Genomic DNA, 21,516 nt, shown 5'->3' with positions numbered 1-21,516 from the left:
GCTGTTGCCTTTTGTAATAGCACTCTGAGTAGCCATGCCATCTCTGCCTCTTTGATCTTATCTTGTTTAGGACAGGGGAGGGTGGATTCTAATGCTAGCTTGAGTTCTTTTTTTCTTTTATTGGCATCTGTCACTGAAGGAAACCTTTCTTCCAGTGTGACCCCTTACCTTTTTGAAGGTGTGTATTTGCTAGCATTCTCTAAGATCTGCCACCTCTAGGCCATACCAGGGCACTTGTTCACACACTGTCTCTGCCTCCTCAATGGCTTGGACCTTGTACCTTCCCTGTCAGGGTAGCACTTTCTCATTCCATACCACCCTTTCATTCTGGGAGTGTAATTTGACTGGAAATTTATGAAATTGACTGCCACTAGGCCCCCTTAGTACTCTCTGCCCCTCCCTGTTCTTCCCAGTTAAATCTGTTTGAGATTCTACTCTTATGTTTTTTACGTGTGCCATATTTTTTACATAATATTTTGTTTATATAATAGGCAGTACCAAGAAGCAAGAGAGACCTATCTTGATCTGGATAATAAAGTAAGGACTTTAAAAAAGTTTATTAAATTACTGGGAGAAATCATGGAGCACAGATTCAAAACATACCAACAATTTAGAAGGTAAGTACATTGAAAAACATTACTATATATTATACATTTTTGTGTTTCTCTGTTTTCACTTTATATAATTCTGTTATAGCAGAGACTATTAATACTTGCTTTGTTATTCAGTTCTTAGGATTCTCTAATTTAATCAGACAATTCCGAATCTGAAGGGCTCTTTATGGTGAGCTTATCCAACTTTTCTACTCTGTTAGATATTCCTTATGCTTAATAGGTCCTTTATGCATAAATAGGTCCTTTGAAAGGGAACTCATTGGTTCTAAAATAGCCTGTTTTACCCTTGACTATTGCATGTTTTTAATGGATACAAGCATTTGGTAGGAACTATAAAGGTAATACCTTAGTTGATTTACCATAATGTACTAGAATGACGTAGCTCCATGAATGCAGAAACTCTGTTTTGTTTACTGCTGTAGCTCTAGTTTCTATAACCGTACCTGATACATACCAATATACATTGGTTGGATAAATGAATACAGAATTAGGGAAACTGGATATTAACATATCCAGAGATGTACAGACTCACAGAGATAGATTGACTCCAACTGATCACAAGTGACAGAAATAAACAGGATAATTGATAGGGAGGGACGGCCCTTTAATATACATGAATCCGAGACAGCCCTAGTCCTTCCATTTGCCTCTGTTTTTCTCCAGGCAAATTCCTTCAGTAATATGCTTTTTAAAACTGTCTTTACACCAAAAATTCTACCATCTTAAGCCTGTACAAATAAAAAAAAAATGTACCTAGCTCTTATATTCCTTAGTGAAACTATAGGTTTTTGAAATTCCTATTTCAGTTTTACAGGCATATTTGTAGGGCTTGAATTAAATAGGACCCATTTTTACCCTTTTGAGGCTACTTTTTAGCCTAACAAGAGGAGATCAGAGCAGCCGTTGGTTGTGGGCTAATTTTTCCTACCTCTGAGGCAGTGCTATTCTGAGTACTCTACCGATACCTTGTAAATCACGAGGTTTTCACTCTGGCCAGTAAGAACATGAACTATTCCTGGTTGTGTGTGAGTTGTCGGAATTACTTCTATTTCCTTTGGATATTTCTTTTCCCAGCCTCAGATGGTGTCCTCACACCTATGCACTGACCTCTACTCAGCTCAAGACTGGAGCAGAACCCTTTATAGATCCTCTGGAGTTTATTTTGCCTCCCCAGACTCCCAGCTCCAGCTCCAGCTCCTGAAACAAGAGCAACAGCTGTACTTTGGTTTCTACTCCCTTGTCCTCTGTCGGTGAAGAGCAGTGTGGGGCATTGGTGGGGTTCAATTTGTTTGTTTCCTAGAACTAGCAGGCAGTTCTAGTCAAATGACCAGATAGTCACTATCTGATAGCCAGAGCGTGAAAACCTTCAGAGTTTGGAAGAAGTTAATTCCAACCCCCTTGGATGTCCTTGAGGGATTCAGCGGAGGAAGTGACTGCAGATATGGTGGAAGTGGCAAGAGAACTAGAATTAGATGTGGAGCCTGAAGATAGCCAGAGTCTGAAAACGGTTGTTTTATATATTGTCTCATTTTTTAGTTTCAGGCAGAAGAATAAACCCAATCTCTATTACTATATAAATCTGTTCCAGATGCAGTAGGATTTATTTTTATATCATTACTCAGAAATTTGTATTTAAAAGGTTTTTTGTAAAGTACTGGTCTTACAGTTTACAGGCATACCTCATTTTATTGCAGCTCACTTTACTGCACTTTACAAACATTGCATTTTTTACAAATTGAAGGTTTATGGCAAGCCTGCTTCAACCAAGTCTGTCAGCACCATTTATCCAACAGCATATGATCACTTTATGTCTCTGTCATATTTTGTTTAATTTTTGCAATATTTCAGACTTTTTCATTATTATTAATCTGTTGTAGTGATCTGTCATCAGTGATCTTTGTTACTGTTCAAATTGTTTTCGGGTGCCACAAACTGCCCATATAAGACAGCAAACTTAATCAACAAATGTCGTGTGTGTTCTTCCTGCTCTACTGACTGGCTATTGATTCCCTCATCTCTCTGTCCCCTTGGGCCTCCCTATTCCCTGAGACACAGCAGTATTGAAATTAGGCTAGTTAATAGCCTTACAGTGACCTCTGAGTATCCAAGTGAAAGGAAGAGTAGGATTTCTATCACTTTAAATCAAAAGCTAGAAATGATTAAGCTTAGTGAGGAAGGTATGTCAAAAGCCAAGATAAGCCAAAAGCTAGGCCTCTTGTGCCAGTTAGCCAAGCTGTAAATTCAAAGGAAAAGTTCTTGAAGGAAATTAAAAGTGCTATTCCAGTGAACACACTAATGATAAGAAAATTAAACAGCCTTATTGTTAATATGAAGAAAGTTCCAATGGTCTGGATAGAAGATCAAAGCAGCTACAACATTCCCTTAAGTCAAAACCTAATCCAGAGCAATGCCCTAACTCTCCAATTCGATGAAGGCTGAGAAAGGTGCGGAAGCTGCAGAAGAAAAGTATGACGCTAGCAGAGGTTTGTTCATGAGGTTGAAGGAAAGAGGCCGTCTTTGTAATATAAAAGTGCAAGGTGAAACAGCAAGCACTGATGTAGAAGCTGCACATTATCCGGAAGATCTGACTAAGATAACTGATGAAAGTGGCTACACTAAACAGTGGGTTTTCAACACAGACAAAACAGCCTTGTATTGGAAGATACCATCTAGGACTTTCATAGCTGGAAAGGAGAAGTCAATGCCTGGCTTCGTAGGATGGGCCAAATCTCTTATTAGAGGCAAATGAAGCTAGTGACTTTAAGTTTAAGCCAATGTTTATTTACCATTCTGAAAATCCTAGGACCCTTAAGAATTGTGCTAAATCTACTTTGTATGTGCTCTACAAATGGAAAAACAAAGCCTGATGAGAGCACATCTGTTTATAGCATCATGGATTACTGAATATTTTAAGCCCACTATTGAGTCCTACAGCTCAGAAGAAAATATTTCTTGGAAAATGTTACTGCTCATTGACAGTGCACCTGGTCACCCAAGAGCTGATATGATATACAAGGAGATTAATGTTGTTTTCATGCCTACTAACATCCATTCTGTAACCTGTAGATCAAGGAGTAATTTTAACTTTCAAGTCTTTTATTTAAGAAATACATTTTGTAAGACCATAGCTGCTGTACATAGTGATTCCTCTAATCGATCTGAGTAAAGTAAATTGAAAACCTTCTGGAAAGGACTCATCATTCTAGATACCATTAAGAACATTTATGATTCATGGGAGAAAGTCAAAATATCAACAATAGTGTAAACAAAACTTTTGTATGCAGTGGGAAACCAAAAAATGTGTGTGACTCACTTTATTGCAATATTCACCTTTTTTGTGGTAGTCTGGAACTGAACCTGCAGTATTTCTGAAGTATGCCTGTATTACCTTCATATGATTCTTCACCACTGACATATTTCATATTGTTTACTCAGTCTTAGGAGGGGAGTACAAATGACCTGATTTTTAAAATTGTTTATGTCTTTACTCTGGAGAACTTTGCCATTTTATGACAACAATCTCTTTTAGACATCCCATGAATGGAAGCAATGAATGAATACATATCTGTATTGAAAGAAAAGTTAACAGAAAACTGAAAACCAGCTAGCAGTGGTTGCTGTGGCAGCAGAAGGAAACTCAGGCTATCAGTGATTTCTAGTGTGGGAATTTAATGCAGTTCAGGGAGGGAAATAGGAAGGAAAAGAGTACCAGAGAAATGAGCTTTAGGCTTACTAGGGAGCAAAGATGTTATGAAACCATAGCCAGTGAGTTACCATGCAGATTTTATTTTCTAAATACCATTCCCCACTAAAAGAAACCAGGGCTCCATGGAGAAATGGCAGATTCCAGAGCTGGGCAGGGAAGGTACAGATGAGCCTCATACTATTGCAGAGAGGAAGGAAGGGCTGAAAAAAAAAATGGGGAGTCATGATAAAAGGACACATGATCCAGCTTGAAGGGGTGCCCATTGGAAAAATCTAGGACAGTTTGAGGATCTCGGTAAGTATAGTAATAGATGGTGTGAATAATGTAAACATAAAGTCAATGAATATCAGACTCCCTAATCTATTCTGATAAATAGAAAGTTAAATAAGGAAATAAAGAATTGAGGAAGAAGGGAAAGTTCCTTACAGTAAAATGCCATCTAATATATGGAGAAGGAAAGATAGAGTTTGCATTGTGCCAAGCAAAGTGTAAGGCATTAGAGGTACCCAGTGCTTAAGAGAGTGCCCTTAGCATTTTTGCTACTGTGAAGTTAGAAGGAGGCAAATAAATAGATACTTTGTCCGTTTATCTTGTCACCATTACAGTTAATCCTCTCAAGGACAAGATACCTTTGGAATGTATTAGGGTAATGCCTTAGATTATTACTTAGTTGAATGACTGATACATTCCTAAGCACTGACTATGGTATAATGGGTCGTATTAAATGTGAGATGACTCTTTAATTCATTTCATTAATTTTTTTGTTATAAAAGTAAATGAACTGGTGAAAATGTAAGGACATAAATGAATATAAAGACACAAGGCAAAAAATATTACCTAAAACTCAACTATTAAATGAGTAACCAATGTTTACATTTTGGCATATTTCCATCTGGTTTTCTAACATGCTTAGATCATGCTGAATATAGTTTTTAAAAAATCTTTGCCCTCTTTTTTATGTGCCTAATTTTTAAATTTCAAGGTGTTTGACTTTACGATGCAAATTGTACTTTGACAACTTACTATCTCAGCGGGCCTATTGTGGAAAAATGAATTTTGACCACAAGAATGAAACTCTAAGTATATCAGTAAGTATCCTAATTCTTTTCATCCTAATCATTAGAAAAGCTAGTTGTTTCTTTTCTTTTCTATTTTTGTTGGGTGTTTTTTAGAGACAGAGTCTTACTCTGTTGCCCAGGCTGGAGTGCAGTGGTACAATCATAGCTCACTGTAACCTTGAACTCATGGGCTCAAGCGACCCTCCTGCCTCCGCCTCCCAAGTAGCTAGGAGTATAGGTGCATGGCACCATGCCCAGCTAATTTTTTTTTTTTTTTCTGTATCGACAAGGTCTCACTATGTTGCCCAAGCTGGTCTTAAACTCCTGGCCTCAAGCAATTCTCCTGCCTTGGCCTCCCAAAGTGCTGGGATTATCGGTGTGAGCCACCATGCGCAGCCTGCTGCTTTTCTTTTGATAAAACATTGATAAACTTTAACCTGTGTCTTTGATTAAGGATGGTCTTTGCCAATGTGTTGAATTTAAATTGATCTTACTAAATAAAGCTGCTAGTGTAGATTTTATTTTTAGACAAACATTTTCTTTTTTTTTTAAATTATTATACTTTAAGTTTTAGGGTACATGTGCACAATGTGCAGGTTTGTTACATATGTATACATGTGCCATGTTGGTGTGCTGCACCCATTAACTCGTCATTTAGCATTAGGTATATCTCCTAATGCTATCCTTCCCCCTCCCCCCACCCCACAACAGTCCCCGGAGTGTGATGTTCCCCTTCTTGTGTCCATGTGTTCTCATTGTTCAGTTCCCACCTATGAGTGAGAACATGCGGTGTTTGGTTTTTTGTCCTTGCGATAGTTTACTGAGAATGATGGTTTCCAGTTTCATCCATGTCCCTACAAAGGACATGAACTCATCATTTTTTATGGCTGCATAGTATTCCATGGTGTATATGTGCCACATTTTCTTAATCCTGTCTATCGTTTTTAGACATTTGGGTTGGTTCCAAGTCTTTGCTATTGTGAATAGTGCCGCAGTAAACGTATGTGTGCATGTGTCTTTATAGCAGCATGATTTATAATCCTGGCCATCAAGAGAAATGCAAATCAAAACCACAGTGAGATACCATCTCACACCAGTTAGAATCGCGATCATTAAAAAGTCAGGAAACAACAGGTGCTGGAGAGGATGTGGAGGAACACTTTTACAGTTGGTGGGACTGTAAACTAGTTCAACCATTGTGGAAGTCAGTGTGGTGATTCCTCAGGGATCTAGAACTAGAAATACCATTTGACAAACACATTATTTTCTTAGGGTGATAATTGGGAATTTTTTTTCAGTGACAAGTATTTACCTTGTCTTTCTACTCCACTAGTTCTCTTTTAAAATTTACACAGCATTTTAAATTATTTGGGACTTTATGGAAAGTACATAGTCTCCAGTCTCCTAAAAGGAAGCAAAGATGGTTCTTCCCCACTTAATTGTGTTTATACTATTTACTTCTGAAGTTGTCCCTAGATCTGGCCACTTTTGAGTAAAAAAAGCTACCGTGTTCAACTTGATTTTATGGATTCTTTCATAATCATGTTAAAAGAGGGTGTATGGAGATATGGCATTAAAAAAAATGTGTAGTCAAGAGGTCAGGAACAACTACCCACTCTAAATATTCTGGGGCAGAATTTTCAAATAATTACCTACTACTTTTAGTTACCATAAATCTTATCCTTTCATTTTAATACTTAGAATAAATATTAAATTTTTGGAACATCTTTTTTGTTTAAAAGCCCTGCATTTTAACCATATTAGAAAGTTAACCTTTACTCTCTCTTTAATTTCTACTGGTAGATCATGGGTAACTCCTCTTTACCCACCTTTGGTTTTTAAAAGACCCAATTATTAAAGATACAATTTTGAAAGTATTGGGAGGAATTGTGCTTATTGATAGGGAAGGTAGTATGTCATGGTAATCTATTGTTCTCACTGCAGACTATGAAAAAGCCAGGGAAATTAACAAAACTTTTATTTTTAAAGACATTGGAAAGCTGTCTAAACAATAATGAGTAGACAAATTGGAATTCCAAGGGATAGGGGAGCCTGTCCAAGGTGAGCTGACAGTTGCTGGATGTTTTCTTTCCTGGGAGTGTTTGCTGATTCTGGACTTTGAGTAGTCTAGTAGTAGTAGGAGGGCTGACAAGACAGAGTAGAAACTTGGTAAGGGAACTGCTAGGCACCTAACTAATATTTCTGTTAGTCAATTCCTGAGTTGGGCCAAGGAACAGTTATGAATAATAAATGGACTAAGTCTTAGGAAAGTTGCAATTTAAGCCCAACCCAGCTTTCTCCCTTATTGACTGTGAGCCTTATCATACCTCAAGCCTAATATAAGGAAAGGGGGCCCCTCTTTAGTGAAATATTGTACATTTGGAGACGCCATTGATCTTTTACACAAAATATCAAGCATAAGGTAATAAAGACTGAGTGCTTATCTCTAAGATCAGGAAGAAAGCAGTTCTGTCCACGCTCACCATTTATATTCAGAAGTAGAACTAAAGGTTCTAGCCAGTGCAGTTAGCCCAGAAAAAGAACTAAAAGGCATATATATTGGAACGGAAGAAGTAAAATTCTTCTGATCCACAAATAATATGGTTATCTCTGCAGAAAATCTGATGGAATCTACAAAAAGAGCTACTAGAACTAGTTGAAGTCATAACTAGCAAGGTTGCAGACACAATCAGTATGCAAAAATGAATTACATTTCTATATACTTGCACCAAATGATTAGAAATTGAAATTTTAAAAAATACTATTTATATTAGCATCAAAAATATAAACTACCTAGGGAAAAATCTGCCAGAAGATATTCAAGACCTGTACACTGAAAACTACTAAAATAGATACTGAGAAGCTAAAGAAGACCTAAATAAATGGAGAGATATAGGGTGTTGCTAGATCAGAAGACTCAGTATTATTAAGAAGTAAGTTCTTCCCAAATTGATATACAGACTGACTCAACTCAATTTTCATTAAAATGCCAGCAGACGTTTCTGTAGAAATTGACAAGCTGATCCTAAAATTCATATAGAAATGCGAAGGGACTAAAATAGCCAAAACAACTTTGAAAATGAAGAATAAAATTGGAAGACTTATCAAATTGTACACTTTAAATATATGCAGCTTATTATATTTCATTTATACTTAAAGCTGTAAAAATTACCACATATATGAAGAAGCATGGAAAGGTGACTGATAATTTTTTTTTAAGTAGGAAATAGAACCAGACTACCAGATGATAATTACAAGAGAAAGCAAACTAGTATTTTTAACCATGATTAATTTGTTAAAGAACATAGAGTTAATCATAAACAAAATGGACAAAACAGATCCAGAGTTTCAACATAGAATTGGAATCCACAATTTCAATACAGAATTGGAAGCTACAAAAATATTGTAAAACTGAAAAGTGCAGTATCTGAAATTAAGAACTCATTGGTTGGATTTAACAGCCAACTGGACACAACAGAAGACAAAATTAACAAATCAAGGCAGGTCGAAAAGAAATATCTAAATTGAACAGCATAAAAACAGAAAACACTGAACAGAGTTTGAGATAAGAAGAGCACAACCAGCAAGTTTAACATAATTGGAGTCCCGATAGGATAGAACAGAGAATGAGCAGAAAGAATATTTGAAGAGATAATGTTTGAGAGTTTTCAAAACTGAAATACATCAATCTAGATTCAGAAACCTCAGCAACCTACAAGTGAGGTAAATATAAAGAAAACCACACCTAAAATGTATATGATAGTCAAATAGTTGAAAACCAAAAACAAAGAGGTAACCTTACCTTTTTGTAAGTAGCAAGAGAAAAAATATGCATTAGTTTCCAAAGAGCAGCAATAAAACCGAAGGCAGACTTTTTAACAGAAATTGTGAAGGTCACTGTTACCTGACAGACTTTAAAGTGCTAGCAGAATTGTTTTTAAAAACTGATATCTAGAATTCAATAACTAGCAAAACTGCCTTTCAAAAATGAAGATGAAACATCTTAGTTTTCAGACAAACAAAAGCTGAAATAATTATTCTTCAGTATGCTCAGCCTACAAATACTAAAGAACATCTTCAGATGAAAGAAAAATGGTCACAGATGAAACATGGAACTGCAGAAGGAACAGAGAGGAATGCAAAAGGTAAATCTATGGGTAAATATAAAACAGTTTCGGCCGTTAAATCAACAATAATAATATTGTTGAATAGACACCCAAGTCTTGAGGGGCTTAGAAGCTATAAAAGTCAAATATATGACAATAGCACAAAAAGGGAATAGAAGTACATGGAGTTCTAAACTGTTGTAAGGTTCTTGTACTTTTCAGGAAGTAATACCAATACTAATTTAAGATAAACTAATACATCAGCAATACATATTGCAATCTTTAGAGTAACCACTGAATTTTAAAAGGATGTATAATTTTAAAGCTAACAGAGACCAAATAAAAGGAATGGAAAACAAAAATACTCAATTATATGAAGGCAAAAAGGGAAGAGAAATAAAGAACATATGGAACAAATTGAAAGAAGGAGATGCATGGCTCAAATCTAGATATATCAGTAATTACATTAAGTGTAAGTGCACTAAATTATTAAATTAAAAACAGGCTGAAAAGAAAAATACAAAAACTAACTGTATGCTGTTTATCAAAATACACCTTAAATATTAACATAAGGACAGAGAAGATCCTAAGTAAAATATGGTAAAAGATACACCATGAAAACATTAGCCAAAGGGAAGCTGGTTAAACTATAATAATAAAATAGACTTTATGCAAGAAATATTACTAGAGGCCAAAAGGGCCATTTCGTGGTTATAAAAGTTATTTAAAAAAATTTTTAATTTGTATGTACCTAATAACATAGCTTCAAAATACATAAAAATTGGGAGAACTAAAAGGCAAAGTAAAAGAATTGACAATTACAGTTGGAAATTTTAATAAACTTTTCTCAGTAATGGATAGAATAATCAGATTAAAAGTCAGTAAGGCAGCATAAGATTTAAATTACACAACCAAATTAATTGGCAGAACTATAGAACATTGTGCCAAACTACCACAGATTGTATATTGTTTTGAAGTACATGTGGAACATTTACCAAAATAGACCATTTCCTGGCTATAGTGCAAATCTCAACAAATTTCAAAGGATTGATGTCATACAGAATATATTGTAAAGTGGAATGAAATTAGAAATAACAGATAATCTTAAAACTTAATGAATGTTAGAAAATTAGGCAGCACATTTCTATATAATCTGTAGGTCAAAAAAGAAATCAAATAGAAATTAGAAGATAATTTTGAATCAAACAATAATAAAAAGAAAACATCAAAACTTGTATGATACAGCCATAGGATTTCTCAGAAGGGAATTTATAGCTCTAAATATGTACATTAGTAAAAATGGAGGGCTGAACAGTAATGATCTAAGTTCTATCTCAGGATACTAAAAGGAAAAAAGCCTATTATAAATTCAAGTAGAGAGAAGGATACAGTGATATAAGAGCAGAAATTGGAGAGTAGAAAGCAAATGTACAATAGCAATGAAACAATAGACACCTAAGGAGGACCTTACCTATATGCATAAATCATACATATATGTAAGGACAGGACTCCACTGCAAGCCTGTAGAAGAGGGTGGTCTTCTTATGAATGGTGTTAGGTTCAAATTTTTGGATATCCTTTTGGTAAAATAAACAGTAAGCGGCCGGGCGTGGTGGCTCACGCCTATAATCCCGGCACTTTGGGAGGCTGAGGTGGGTGGATCATCTGAGGTCCGGAGTTCGAGACCAGCCTGACCAACATGGAGAAACCCCATCTCTACTAAAAATACAAAATTAGCTGGGCATGGTGGCGCATGCGTGTAATCCCAGCTACTCGGGAGGCTGAGGCAGGAGAATTGCTGAAACCTGGGAGGCGGAGGTTGCAGTGAACCGAGATCACACCATTACACTCCAGCCTGGGCAACAAGAGCGAAACTCTGTCTCAAATAAAATAAAATAAAATAAAATAAAATAAAATAAAATAAAATAAATTTTTTTAGAGTAATACACAGTAAGCAAAGTTTGACCCCCTAACTTTATGTACAGAAAGTAATTTTTTTTTTCTTTTAGTATTTTTTTTTTTTTAATTATACTTTAGGGTTTTAGGGTACATGTGCACAATGTGCAGGTTTGTTACATATGTATCCATGTGCCATGTTGATTTCCTGCACCCATTAACTCGTCATTTAGCATTAGGTGTATCTCCTAATGCTGTCCCTCCCCCCTCCCCCCACCCCACAACAGTCCCCGGAGTGTGATGTTCCCCTTCCTGTGTCCATGAGTTCTCATTGTTCAGTTCCCACCTATGAGAGAGAACATGCGGTGTTTGGTTTTTTGTCCTTGCGAAAGTAATTTAGAAGTTGATCGTAGACCTAAATTTAAAACAATAAAGCTTCTAGAGGAAGAGAATGTCTTCATGTTTTTTTTGAGAAGATTTTTTGAATGGGACACAAAAAGCAACCTACTCAAAAGAAAAGATTGATAATTTGGACTTTATTAAAATTAAGAACTTCTCTTCATCAAAAAGTAACATTAAACAAGTGATAAAAGAAGCTACAGACTAGGAAAAGATATTTGTGATGCATACATGCAACAAAGGACTTACCTGGAATTAAAAAATAGTAGTAAGAAAGAGACTGACATCACATTTAAAATAGTCAAAAGGCTTAAACAGAAACCACTTTAAAGTATCTAAATGGTGAGTAAACACGTGAAAAAGTGCTTAGTCATCAGAGAAATATTATTTATACCACAGTAAGTTACTGTCACACCGTTATTATGATGATGAAAATGAACAAGACTGGCAACATTTTGTGTTGGTGAGGATGTGGAATTGCAACTCTCATATATTGCTTGTTGGAGTATAACTTGGTCAAACTAGTTTGGAAACCTCTCTGTCGATGTCTGTTAAAGCAGCTCCATTCTTGGGCATAAACCCAAGAAAAAATTAGTGCTTATTTTCTCAAGCAAATATATTTGAAAATGTTCAAAGAAGTTTTATCTATCATAGCCCAAAACTGAGCAACCCAGTGTCTACCTAGAGTCAAATGGATAAATTCAGGTATATTCAAACAGTGACATACTGTTCCACAATGAAAATAACAAACTGCCGTTGCACACAACATAGATGATCTGACAATGGTGAGTGAAAGAAGCCAGTTACAAGGATGTACATAGTGTATATAAATATGAAGTATATGTACAAAAGAGTATGTGTAACCTCTACATATGAAGTTCAGAAAGATTCATTTTGGGTGATTAAAATCAGAATAATAGTTACCTTTTCAGGGATGGTAATATACAAATAGTTTGCTTAGATGCTAGGGATATTCTTGTGTCTTGATCTCAGTAGTGGTTACCCAGGTGTATCAATATATTCATGTAAAAATTGAGTTGTACACTTTTGTGTTCTTTATAAAAACTGTTATTGTAATAAAAAAATGGAGAAAAAGGAAAGTATTCGAAGTGCTTGAATAATTTATCTCCAGAGCTAACTATACAAAAGAACTCAAGCTAGACTTTCTGATGTTGTCATCTCTGTTTTTTCAAAAGAATATCAGAGGAATCTTTAGCTTATGTGGCCTTCATTTTACTAATAAGGAAAGTGACACTGAAGTTCCATGGTACGTTAGTAATAGATGAGAGGGTAACAGCTAGATCCCCCGATTTACCTGGGGCTTCATTTATTACATTGGTGCAAAATACAGTTTGGGGGCAAGATTACATCTTGGTATTTAGTTCTTGCTTTTATGTGGGAATTTTTATTTGGTTGATTGTTGGTTTGGTTTGTTTAGACTTATAATAGATGCAAAATTTTAGAGTATGTTTAGAATTGGAATTTTTACCTTAGAATATTAATAATGTTAATATTAAAAAATAAATGAATGCTCACTTGAGAGCAGTATCACTTTTCAAACAGTGAATTGAAAAGTATTGGAAGCTATATGTCTGCTATTGATATGAAACTAGTTCTTGCTCTTTTTTCACCTTGTATGCATATATGTATATCTGGAATTTTGTCAAAAAAATAGAACCCTTCCTAATGTTATTGTATATTCTCAGGAAATTGTGTGAATGATTTGCTGTTAATTTTATTAGTTGCTTTCTTATTGTTTCCATGGGCCCTTATTTAGTAAAGAATTTTTTAAAGATTTTATTTAGCTTTTAAAAGAAATTTAAAATTATTTAAATTTTAAAAGATTTTATTTAGAATTCAAAATAAATACAATACAAAAGAAATATATATATATATATTTTGATGGGGGGTCTCTCTCTGTCGACCAGGCTGGAGTGCAATGGCATGATCTTGGCTCACGGCAACCTCTGTCTCCCAGGCTCAAGCAATCCTCCCACCTCAGCCTCCCAAGCAGTTGGGACCACAGGAGTATGCCACCATGGCCAGCTAGTTTTTGTATTTGTGTGTGTGTGTGTGTGTGTGTGTGTGTGTGTGTGTGTGTGCGCGTGTGTGTGTGGAGATGAGGTTTCCCCATGTTGCCCAGGCTGGTCTCGAACTCCTAGGTTCCTTTAAAGGATTCCTAAAGCAATCCTTTAAATCTTTTAAATCTTTTAAAAGATGTATTTCAATGCATTTCTTTGGCCATTGTAAGCTTTTTAAAGTTGATTTCTGTCCTTTTGACGTTCACTAATTACTTTTAATGCAGCTTAACCACTAGGTGTCACTATAATTCAAGTAACAAAAAATCTCAGCACTTTTAAATGTTTGAAGCTTAAGTTTCAGGGCTGGGTGTGGTGGCTTACACCTGTAATCCCAGCACTTTGGGAGGCTGAGACGGGAGGATTGCTTGAACCAAGGAGTTCAAGACCAGCCTGGGCAACATGGGGAAACCTCATCTCTACCCCCCCAAAAGATAATAATACAAAAATTAGCTGGCCGTGGTGGCATACTCCTGTGGTCCCAACTACTTGGGAGGCTGAGGTGGGAGGATCACTTGAGCCTGGGAGACAGAGGTTGCCGTGAGCCAAGATCACACCATTGCACTCCAGCCTGGTCGGCAGAGTGAGACCCTGTTTCAGAAAAAAAAATTGTTTTATTAACATTTTTTAAATTAGTAAGCCTTTGGAATTTTGGTCTGTTAGATTCAGTTATGGTGAAAAAAGTTTTCAGTTTTATTCTCTTGCAGTAGAGCAAGAAGTACCATTATATGTATAACTGTTTTACTGTAAAATTTTTTGAAAGGAATGGATATTTCCAAATCACTAAGTCATTTTATTCCCGTCTCCTTTTTACTGTAAATCTATTATTTATCTGTCTTGAAAAGAATTTGATCTGGCTTTTCATTTACTTAGTTTTTTTTCCGTGTCAACTCATTCTCTTCAAGGTTCAGCCTGGAGAAGGAAATAAAGCTGCTTTCAATGACATGAGAGCCTTGTCTGGAGGCGAACGTTCTTTCTCCACGGTGTGTTTTATTCTTTCCCTATGGTCCATCGCAGAATCTCCTTTCAGATGCCTGGATGAATTTGATGTCTACATGGTATTGTTAAATTTTAAATTCTCTTTTTCATTTTTTTGTTTGTTTGAAACATGTATTTCTAAAGGAAGGAAATCTCTTTAGTTTTACCACTAACAGGAAAGATCCTGCCCTGACTCTTTAGTCTGTGACCAGTAGTGGGGAAGAAGTAAAGAACTAGAGTTCTCTCCCTTGCTTCTAGGCACACAGTACCCCTAGAGACCCTGGAGGGGTCCTCCTCTTCTTGCCCAGCATGGATATCCGTGCCTTCCATCATATCTGCGTTTTCTCCCTCACCCTCTCTCCCAGCTTATTTTCATCAACCCATAAATATGTTCAGATTTTTGTTTTAATACAAAATTATAACGTGTTCACCACCCTGGCTTTGACTCACCCCAGCCACTGTTTACTGTTCCTTCATACCCACACATTTCAGAACAATGTATAGAACATAAGCGAGCAAGAACTTTTGAAATTCCAGTTAAAAAGCATAGGATCTGAGACCTACCTCTGGCAGGAAAAATATCTCTACTTATTGGGTCTCAATTTCTTCATCTACAAAACAATATTATTACTAATTCCTACCTCGCAGGGTTAGAGTGAGGCTCTAATGGTGTCTTTCATACATTATACTTACTGTGGTTCAGGCATATAGTAAGTTCTCATAAATTAGCAATTATTTTCTTCTGCATATCTCATTGTTTCCTCAATCTACTGTAATCTGGATGTAGATGACACTACTCTAGCAAAACTTGTTTAGCAAAGATGATAAATGAGCTTTAATCTTACCTTATTTTTTGAAGTATTTGACACCACAGACCTATCCTCCATGGCTTAAAATGTCTTCTTACCAGCTGCCACCCTCTCTCTCCTGGTTTTCCTGGTTTTCTATTCTTTGTTCTTAATCTGCCAAGCTGCCTCCCTTAATTCTGTTGCCCTTAAAAACGTTTGAGATCTTTGTTTGCTTGTTATAGTGTTGTTGATTTTCCTGAATTCCATATCCTACTTCCCCCTACACATATACACATATCACAGTCCCCAAAACTACTACCTGCGTATGGACAGATACCTACCAACTCATAGCACCACATCCTGACATCTGTCCTGTACTCTAGACCCAGATGCCCTACTATCTGTTAGACATCACCTGGTAAACAACCAATATCTGAAATTCAGCAGGCCCGAGGTCGAATGTGCCTTCACCTCAAAGCCTCTTTCTTTTCCTGAATTCCCTACCCTGATTAATGCAAACTGTCATTTCCAGCGCAGTCACCTATCTTTGACACCTGTGATTGACCTTTGATTCTTCCTTGTTCAAGTCTGACCTCTGTCCGCTTCTCCTTTAAGACTGCTCTTTGGTCTCTGCCCTCTTCTCCTTTCTCACTGACGTTCTTCCTCTCATCCCCCTATCTTCGCCTCATACCTGTGGTGATAGCCTCTTCTTCAGACTCCCAGGCTTGCATATGGCTCCTTCTTCGGTCCGTCCTCCATCATTTTGGCAGGTTTACATTTCTACAGTTGATCTGATGGTGGTCATTCATCTATGTAAAACCCTTTGGAGGTTATTATATATGGAATAAATGTTTAATTCTGTAGGGTAGCTTTGAGACCCTTCATGATATCGTACCTGCCTACTTTTTTCAGCTGTTCTAAGCTATTTGTAATTCTCCAAACATGGTGCCTCTGCCTGGTATGCCCTCCTTAATCACATGTCACTCTACTCATCTTTCAGGACATTGTTCAAATGCCACTTTTATGAGACTTCTGTGACCACCATACCCTATCAGGCAGGATGAGGAACTTCTCAGAGCTTCCTTTGCACCACCTTACATCAACTCATAATATATATTACTTTTATATTTTTATTTAAGATAAAATATAAAAATGCTTTATATTATTATATAATATTTTATACTATTTTTTATTCTGTTGCAGTTGCCCATTTTTATACGTGAATCCCCTACCAGATTGTAACCATTTTGAGGTTATCAGCTATGTTTTAGATATTTATGTCTCCTAATGCTTAGTCTATAACGACCGTTTAGTAAGTGTGTATTCATGAATCAGAATTTATACCTGTGAGTGCTGTATAATATTTCAGTGTCAATTTTTTTCGATGATACTGCTGCTGAAAATGGGTTAGATATTCCTCCAAGAATTGTCTCCAGAGCTAATCACGAGTCATAGAAGATGATTTTTCTTTCCATGCAGTGTTTTTGTCCAGAATGGTGCTGTGCGGTCTTATCACTCATCTTGTATGTCAGATTTAATTCTAAGCAGCTCCTTTCTCTTTCAGAAACTTAGAGCTTCTTAATCAGAATGGCACTTTGCCCCAATGAAATTATTCAGAAGAATGTATCCAAGTTCTGTGAGCTAATCCAAGGAAAACAAATTTTTTTTTGGTACTTTGGCAGTTTTGTTATAAAATAATAGGCCTCTCACAGCAGATATGCCTGATGGAATTTTTATAATCAGAGCCATTGAGCAATATAGCCGGGATCTGTATCCCATTTTGACTCCACAGCCCTTGTTCTAAATCACCATGCTGTATTGCCACATACAGTTTTATTTTTTATGTATTTACTTATTTTTTTCAGGACACAGTCTCATTGTGTCGCTCAGGCTGGAGTGCAGTGGCTCACTGCGACCTCCGCCTCCTGGATTCAATTGATCCTTGTGACTCAGCCACCTGAGTAGCTGGGATTACAGGTGTGCACCACCATGCCTGGCTAATTTTTGTATTTTTTGTAGAGACTGGGTTTTGCCATATTGGCCAGGCTGATCTCGAGCTCCTGGCCTCAAGTGGTCCACCCGCCTCAATCTCCCAAAGTGCTGGGATTACAGGCATGAGCTGCTGCGCCCGGCACCACATATAGTATTAAATTAAGACCTTTAAAATACACGGGTTCATGTGTCAATGATTTCAACTTTTAGGAATTTTCAAGGGGATTGAGGAACACTTTGATTTTCTTTTACTATTACTTAACTCAAAAAATGTAGCCACAGGTCTAGATCATTTAATCCCAAAACCTATTATAACTAAGCATTATTCTTTTTCTATACCCTGTTGTGCTATGTAACTTATTTAAAGATATAATCGAGAAATTGGTCTGTCAGTTCAAATTGGTTTACATTGTACAAATGGTAGAGGTAATGGGGAGAGGAAGAGTTTTTAAAACTTAACCTTTATCATTGAGGGAAAATTTGAGAGACTTAATGAATTTGAGACTAGCCACTTTTGTTACCATTACCCTGACTCATTAACCATTACTGTACAAATTAGATTTATTCTCTAACATTTAGTTGTGTCAGGAGAATATTTTCTGATTATTTCAATTGCTACACGTATTTGAGGGAGGGGGCCATGCATACAAATATTTTGACTATAGAAATTACCTGAAAGACATATTTTTCAATTATTGTCCCCTAAGAGTTTCTCTTTTTTCCCTTAGAGATGGGGTTTCACTCTGTCATTCAGGCTAGAATGCAATGGTGCAATCATAGCTTACTATACCCTTGAGTTCCTGGGCTCAAGTGATCCTCCTGCCTTGGCCTCCCAGGTAGCTAGGATGACAGGCATGCACCACCATGCCCAACTTTTTTTTTTTTTTTTTTTGGTAGAGACAGGGTCTCGCTATTATGCCCAGGCTGGTCTCGAACTCCTGACCTCAATTGATCCTGTCACCTCCACCTCTCAAAGCACTGGGATTACAAACATGAGCCACTGCACCCAGCCAATTTTCTCCTAATAGTTTCTGGTATTTCTTTTCCAGTATAATAGATTTCTTGGACATCATAGATAATGTAATGACTGATCCCGGGATGAAAATCCAGGAGCTTGTATCAGCCCACAGAATGCTGCTTTTACAGAAATGTGACTTACACAATAGCAATCCTAACTTTTTTCTTTGTTTTTCAGGATATGGTTAATAGGAGAATTGCCATGGACTTGATACTGAAGATGGCAGATTCCCAGCGTTTTAGACAGTTTATCTTGCTCACACCTCAGAGCATGAGGTAACTTTTAAAAACTTTCTAGATACATATCAAGTATATAAAAGGGGGAAAGAAATCTTTTACAATTTTAATTTTTAAAATACAAATACATACAAGACCAATGAAAATAAAAATTAGCTCCCCTACTACTTCAGGAGATTTGGGATGTTTTTCTCTTTTCGAGATATTTAAAATTTTACTCGTATTACTTCCCTTTCATAACTGAAGCAAGTTGTTACTATTCTGTTTTGAGTCTGCTTCTTTGTAGTTATCATGACAAACCAAAGTAATATAATTTTAGTAATTCTGTTTGGACTAAAATGATTTATGATTTCCCTAATCTTGCCTCTTTTCTCTTGGTGACTTACAAATGTCAATCTTTCTAAACAAAGAGCTGTACTCTGCTGTCAGTCAGTATTTATTGGGTGCCTACAATGTGTCAAGCACTATGTCACTTAGAGTTAATATTCTGTCTCTAAAGTGGCCATGTGATTATATGGGGATCTAAATTTGTGGTTGGGAATATTCAGGTAACTCCTATCTTGCTAGACAATAACAGAAATTTATAATAGTTGATATATAAATCTCTTTCATTTTCTTTTCCTCCAACTGAAAACCATGGGATCTAGCAAGAAGTTAATTTTTAAAATTGAAAACAAATTATTTCCTTATTGCAAATAATGTTCCTCCTAGAACTCTAGATATTAGATATATCCCAGATAATAGCCAGATATTTAGCTTTATATTTTCATGAGGTAATATTAGAATTTTTTTTAATTGGTAAAACGTTTCTTGGAAATTTGAGTAATTGGTTTTGCTTCTTCTAGTTCACTTCCCTCCAGTAAACTGATAAGAATTCTCCGAATGTCTGATCCTGAAAGAGGACAAACTACATTGCCTTTCAGACCTGTGACTCAAGAAGAAGATGATGACCAAAGTTGATTTGTAACTTAACATGCCTTGTCCTGATGTTGAAGGATTTGTGAAGGGAAAAAAAATTCTGAACTCTTTAATATAATAAAATGAGACTAGAGGCATTCTGAAATGAAAGAAACTCCTTTATATATCCAACCACAATCAAACGTATAAATAAGCCTAGAAAACCAACTACAACCAGCAATTTAAGATTACTATTACTTTAGGAAAATTAATTTCATAGTATTGGTTTTAAATCTTTTTAAGTTTTTTTATACCATCTATTTTTATAGATTCTTTTTCAGAAGTAAAATTTTGTACATATATACATGTACATATCTGTTTAGTTTGGGTTCATTTCTATAGCATTTTGTAAGAAAATAAAAGTTTGAGCACCTGATTATATTTAGTTTTGCTTTTCCAGATATTTACATTCTATAGTTACCAAAAATGGATGAAGGAAGGGATTTCTCATTGCAGAGGGTGGGGTGCAAGGGCAGTAAGACACTTGTACGGAGCACTGAAGCTTTGCCAACTTCTACACATGCCTTTTTCTCAGTCCTTTAACTGTCCACCCTACCAAGAGCTTGTAACCAGTATCAGAACTGGATAATGATGCAGTTTTTCACTCTAACCTCCAGCATGCTTGCCTGGTTTAAAAGCCCTCAGTTTGCAGTCCAGGGACTGTTCAGGCTTGTCCTCAGCTGAGAGGACACAGGCTAGAGGGACTGTGCAGACCAGACTGGGAGAAGGGCTGGGAAGACAGAGTGGAGTGTGGATCCTCATGGAGCAGGAGAGTAGCTCGTGGCTCCAGGAGCCTGCGGCCATGCAGTTGATGGTGAGCTGACATCAATTCTAAGACTCATCCTAATTTAGGGGTGTTAAAAAGTGTGCTGCTTAGAGTGATCAAATATAGTTATTGTAAAAAATGATATTTATGAACTTTATATTTTAGAAAACATGAATTTTATTGCTCCCTGTATTCTTTGTTTGATACTAGGATTCATGCTAAACTTTTTAAGAATGTATTGGATATCAAGAAGCATTCCTTACATTAGTAGCAATAAATATTAGAATAAATATGAAATTGAACTATTTTCAGATAAAGGGCAGTATATTAAGAGCAAGGACTGTTCTCTAGTTATTGAGGAAAACTGGACTTTGTTTGTGTTTTTGGTAGAGGAAGAAGTTTAAGATACTTTAGTCTTAAATTGAGGTTTGTTGCCAAATGAGAAGTTCAAAAACTTGGGCTTTCTAATCTGAGAATTTCCAGGAGGAGGAAAGCGTGTGCTGAATATTTTAAACATTTCTCACCAATCATACAAAGTCTGATTTTTAAATTTACACTTATAATGCCTTTGTATTAAAACTATTTTTAACATGTGCTTTTCCAAATTAAAAATGAAGTAGAGTATACCAAATGCATAAACTTTCATTAGCTAAGGAACTAATGTCTGAATTTTGTTATAGTTTTGAATGTTGTGCTCTTTAATACAGAACGGGAAACATAATCGTCAGGTATCCCAGCATCTCTTGTTGAATTGAAGATTATTCATTGCTTTGGCCTCACGAAGTTTTGGTTTCAACTATCATAAGTGAAAATATCTTCCTTTAATGTTCTAAGTAGTGATAATATTACTAGAATGAAAGAATAAACAATTGTTCTTTTAAAATATGTGTAACTTCTAAAAATAAAACTTAAAATTTATATGTA

At 36.1% G+C, this 21,516-nt stretch overlaps 1 protein-coding gene across 4 annotated transcripts in view; it reads left to right on the top strand.

The window, feature by feature from the left end:
• The window catches only part of SMC6 (structural maintenance of chromosomes 6), a 97,550-nt gene extending 76,034 nt beyond the window's left edge, over positions 1-21,516 (top strand). For all 4 annotated transcript variants that reach the window (XM_003275952.3, XM_030799869.1, XM_030799870.1 and 1 more), the window contains 5 exons: positions 492-617; positions 5,303-5,408; positions 14,763-14,915; positions 18,811-18,908; positions 19,715-21,516. In XM_003275952.3, the coding sequence (XP_003276000.1) occupies positions 492-617; positions 5,303-5,408; positions 14,763-14,915; positions 18,811-18,908; positions 19,715-19,829 (598 nt within the window). In that variant the 3' untranslated portion in view covers positions 19,830-21,516. The remainder of the gene's footprint in view (positions 1-491; positions 618-5,302; positions 5,409-14,762; positions 14,916-18,810; positions 18,909-19,714) is intronic.

The sequence above is a fragment of the Nomascus leucogenys genome, chromosome 19, assembly GCF_006542625.1.
Source record: "Nomascus leucogenys isolate Asia chromosome 19, Asia_NLE_v1, whole genome shotgun sequence".
NCBI lineage: Eukaryota > Metazoa > Chordata > Mammalia > Primates > Hylobatidae > Nomascus > Nomascus leucogenys.
This window is presented reverse-complemented; position numbering and strand designations above follow the sequence as displayed.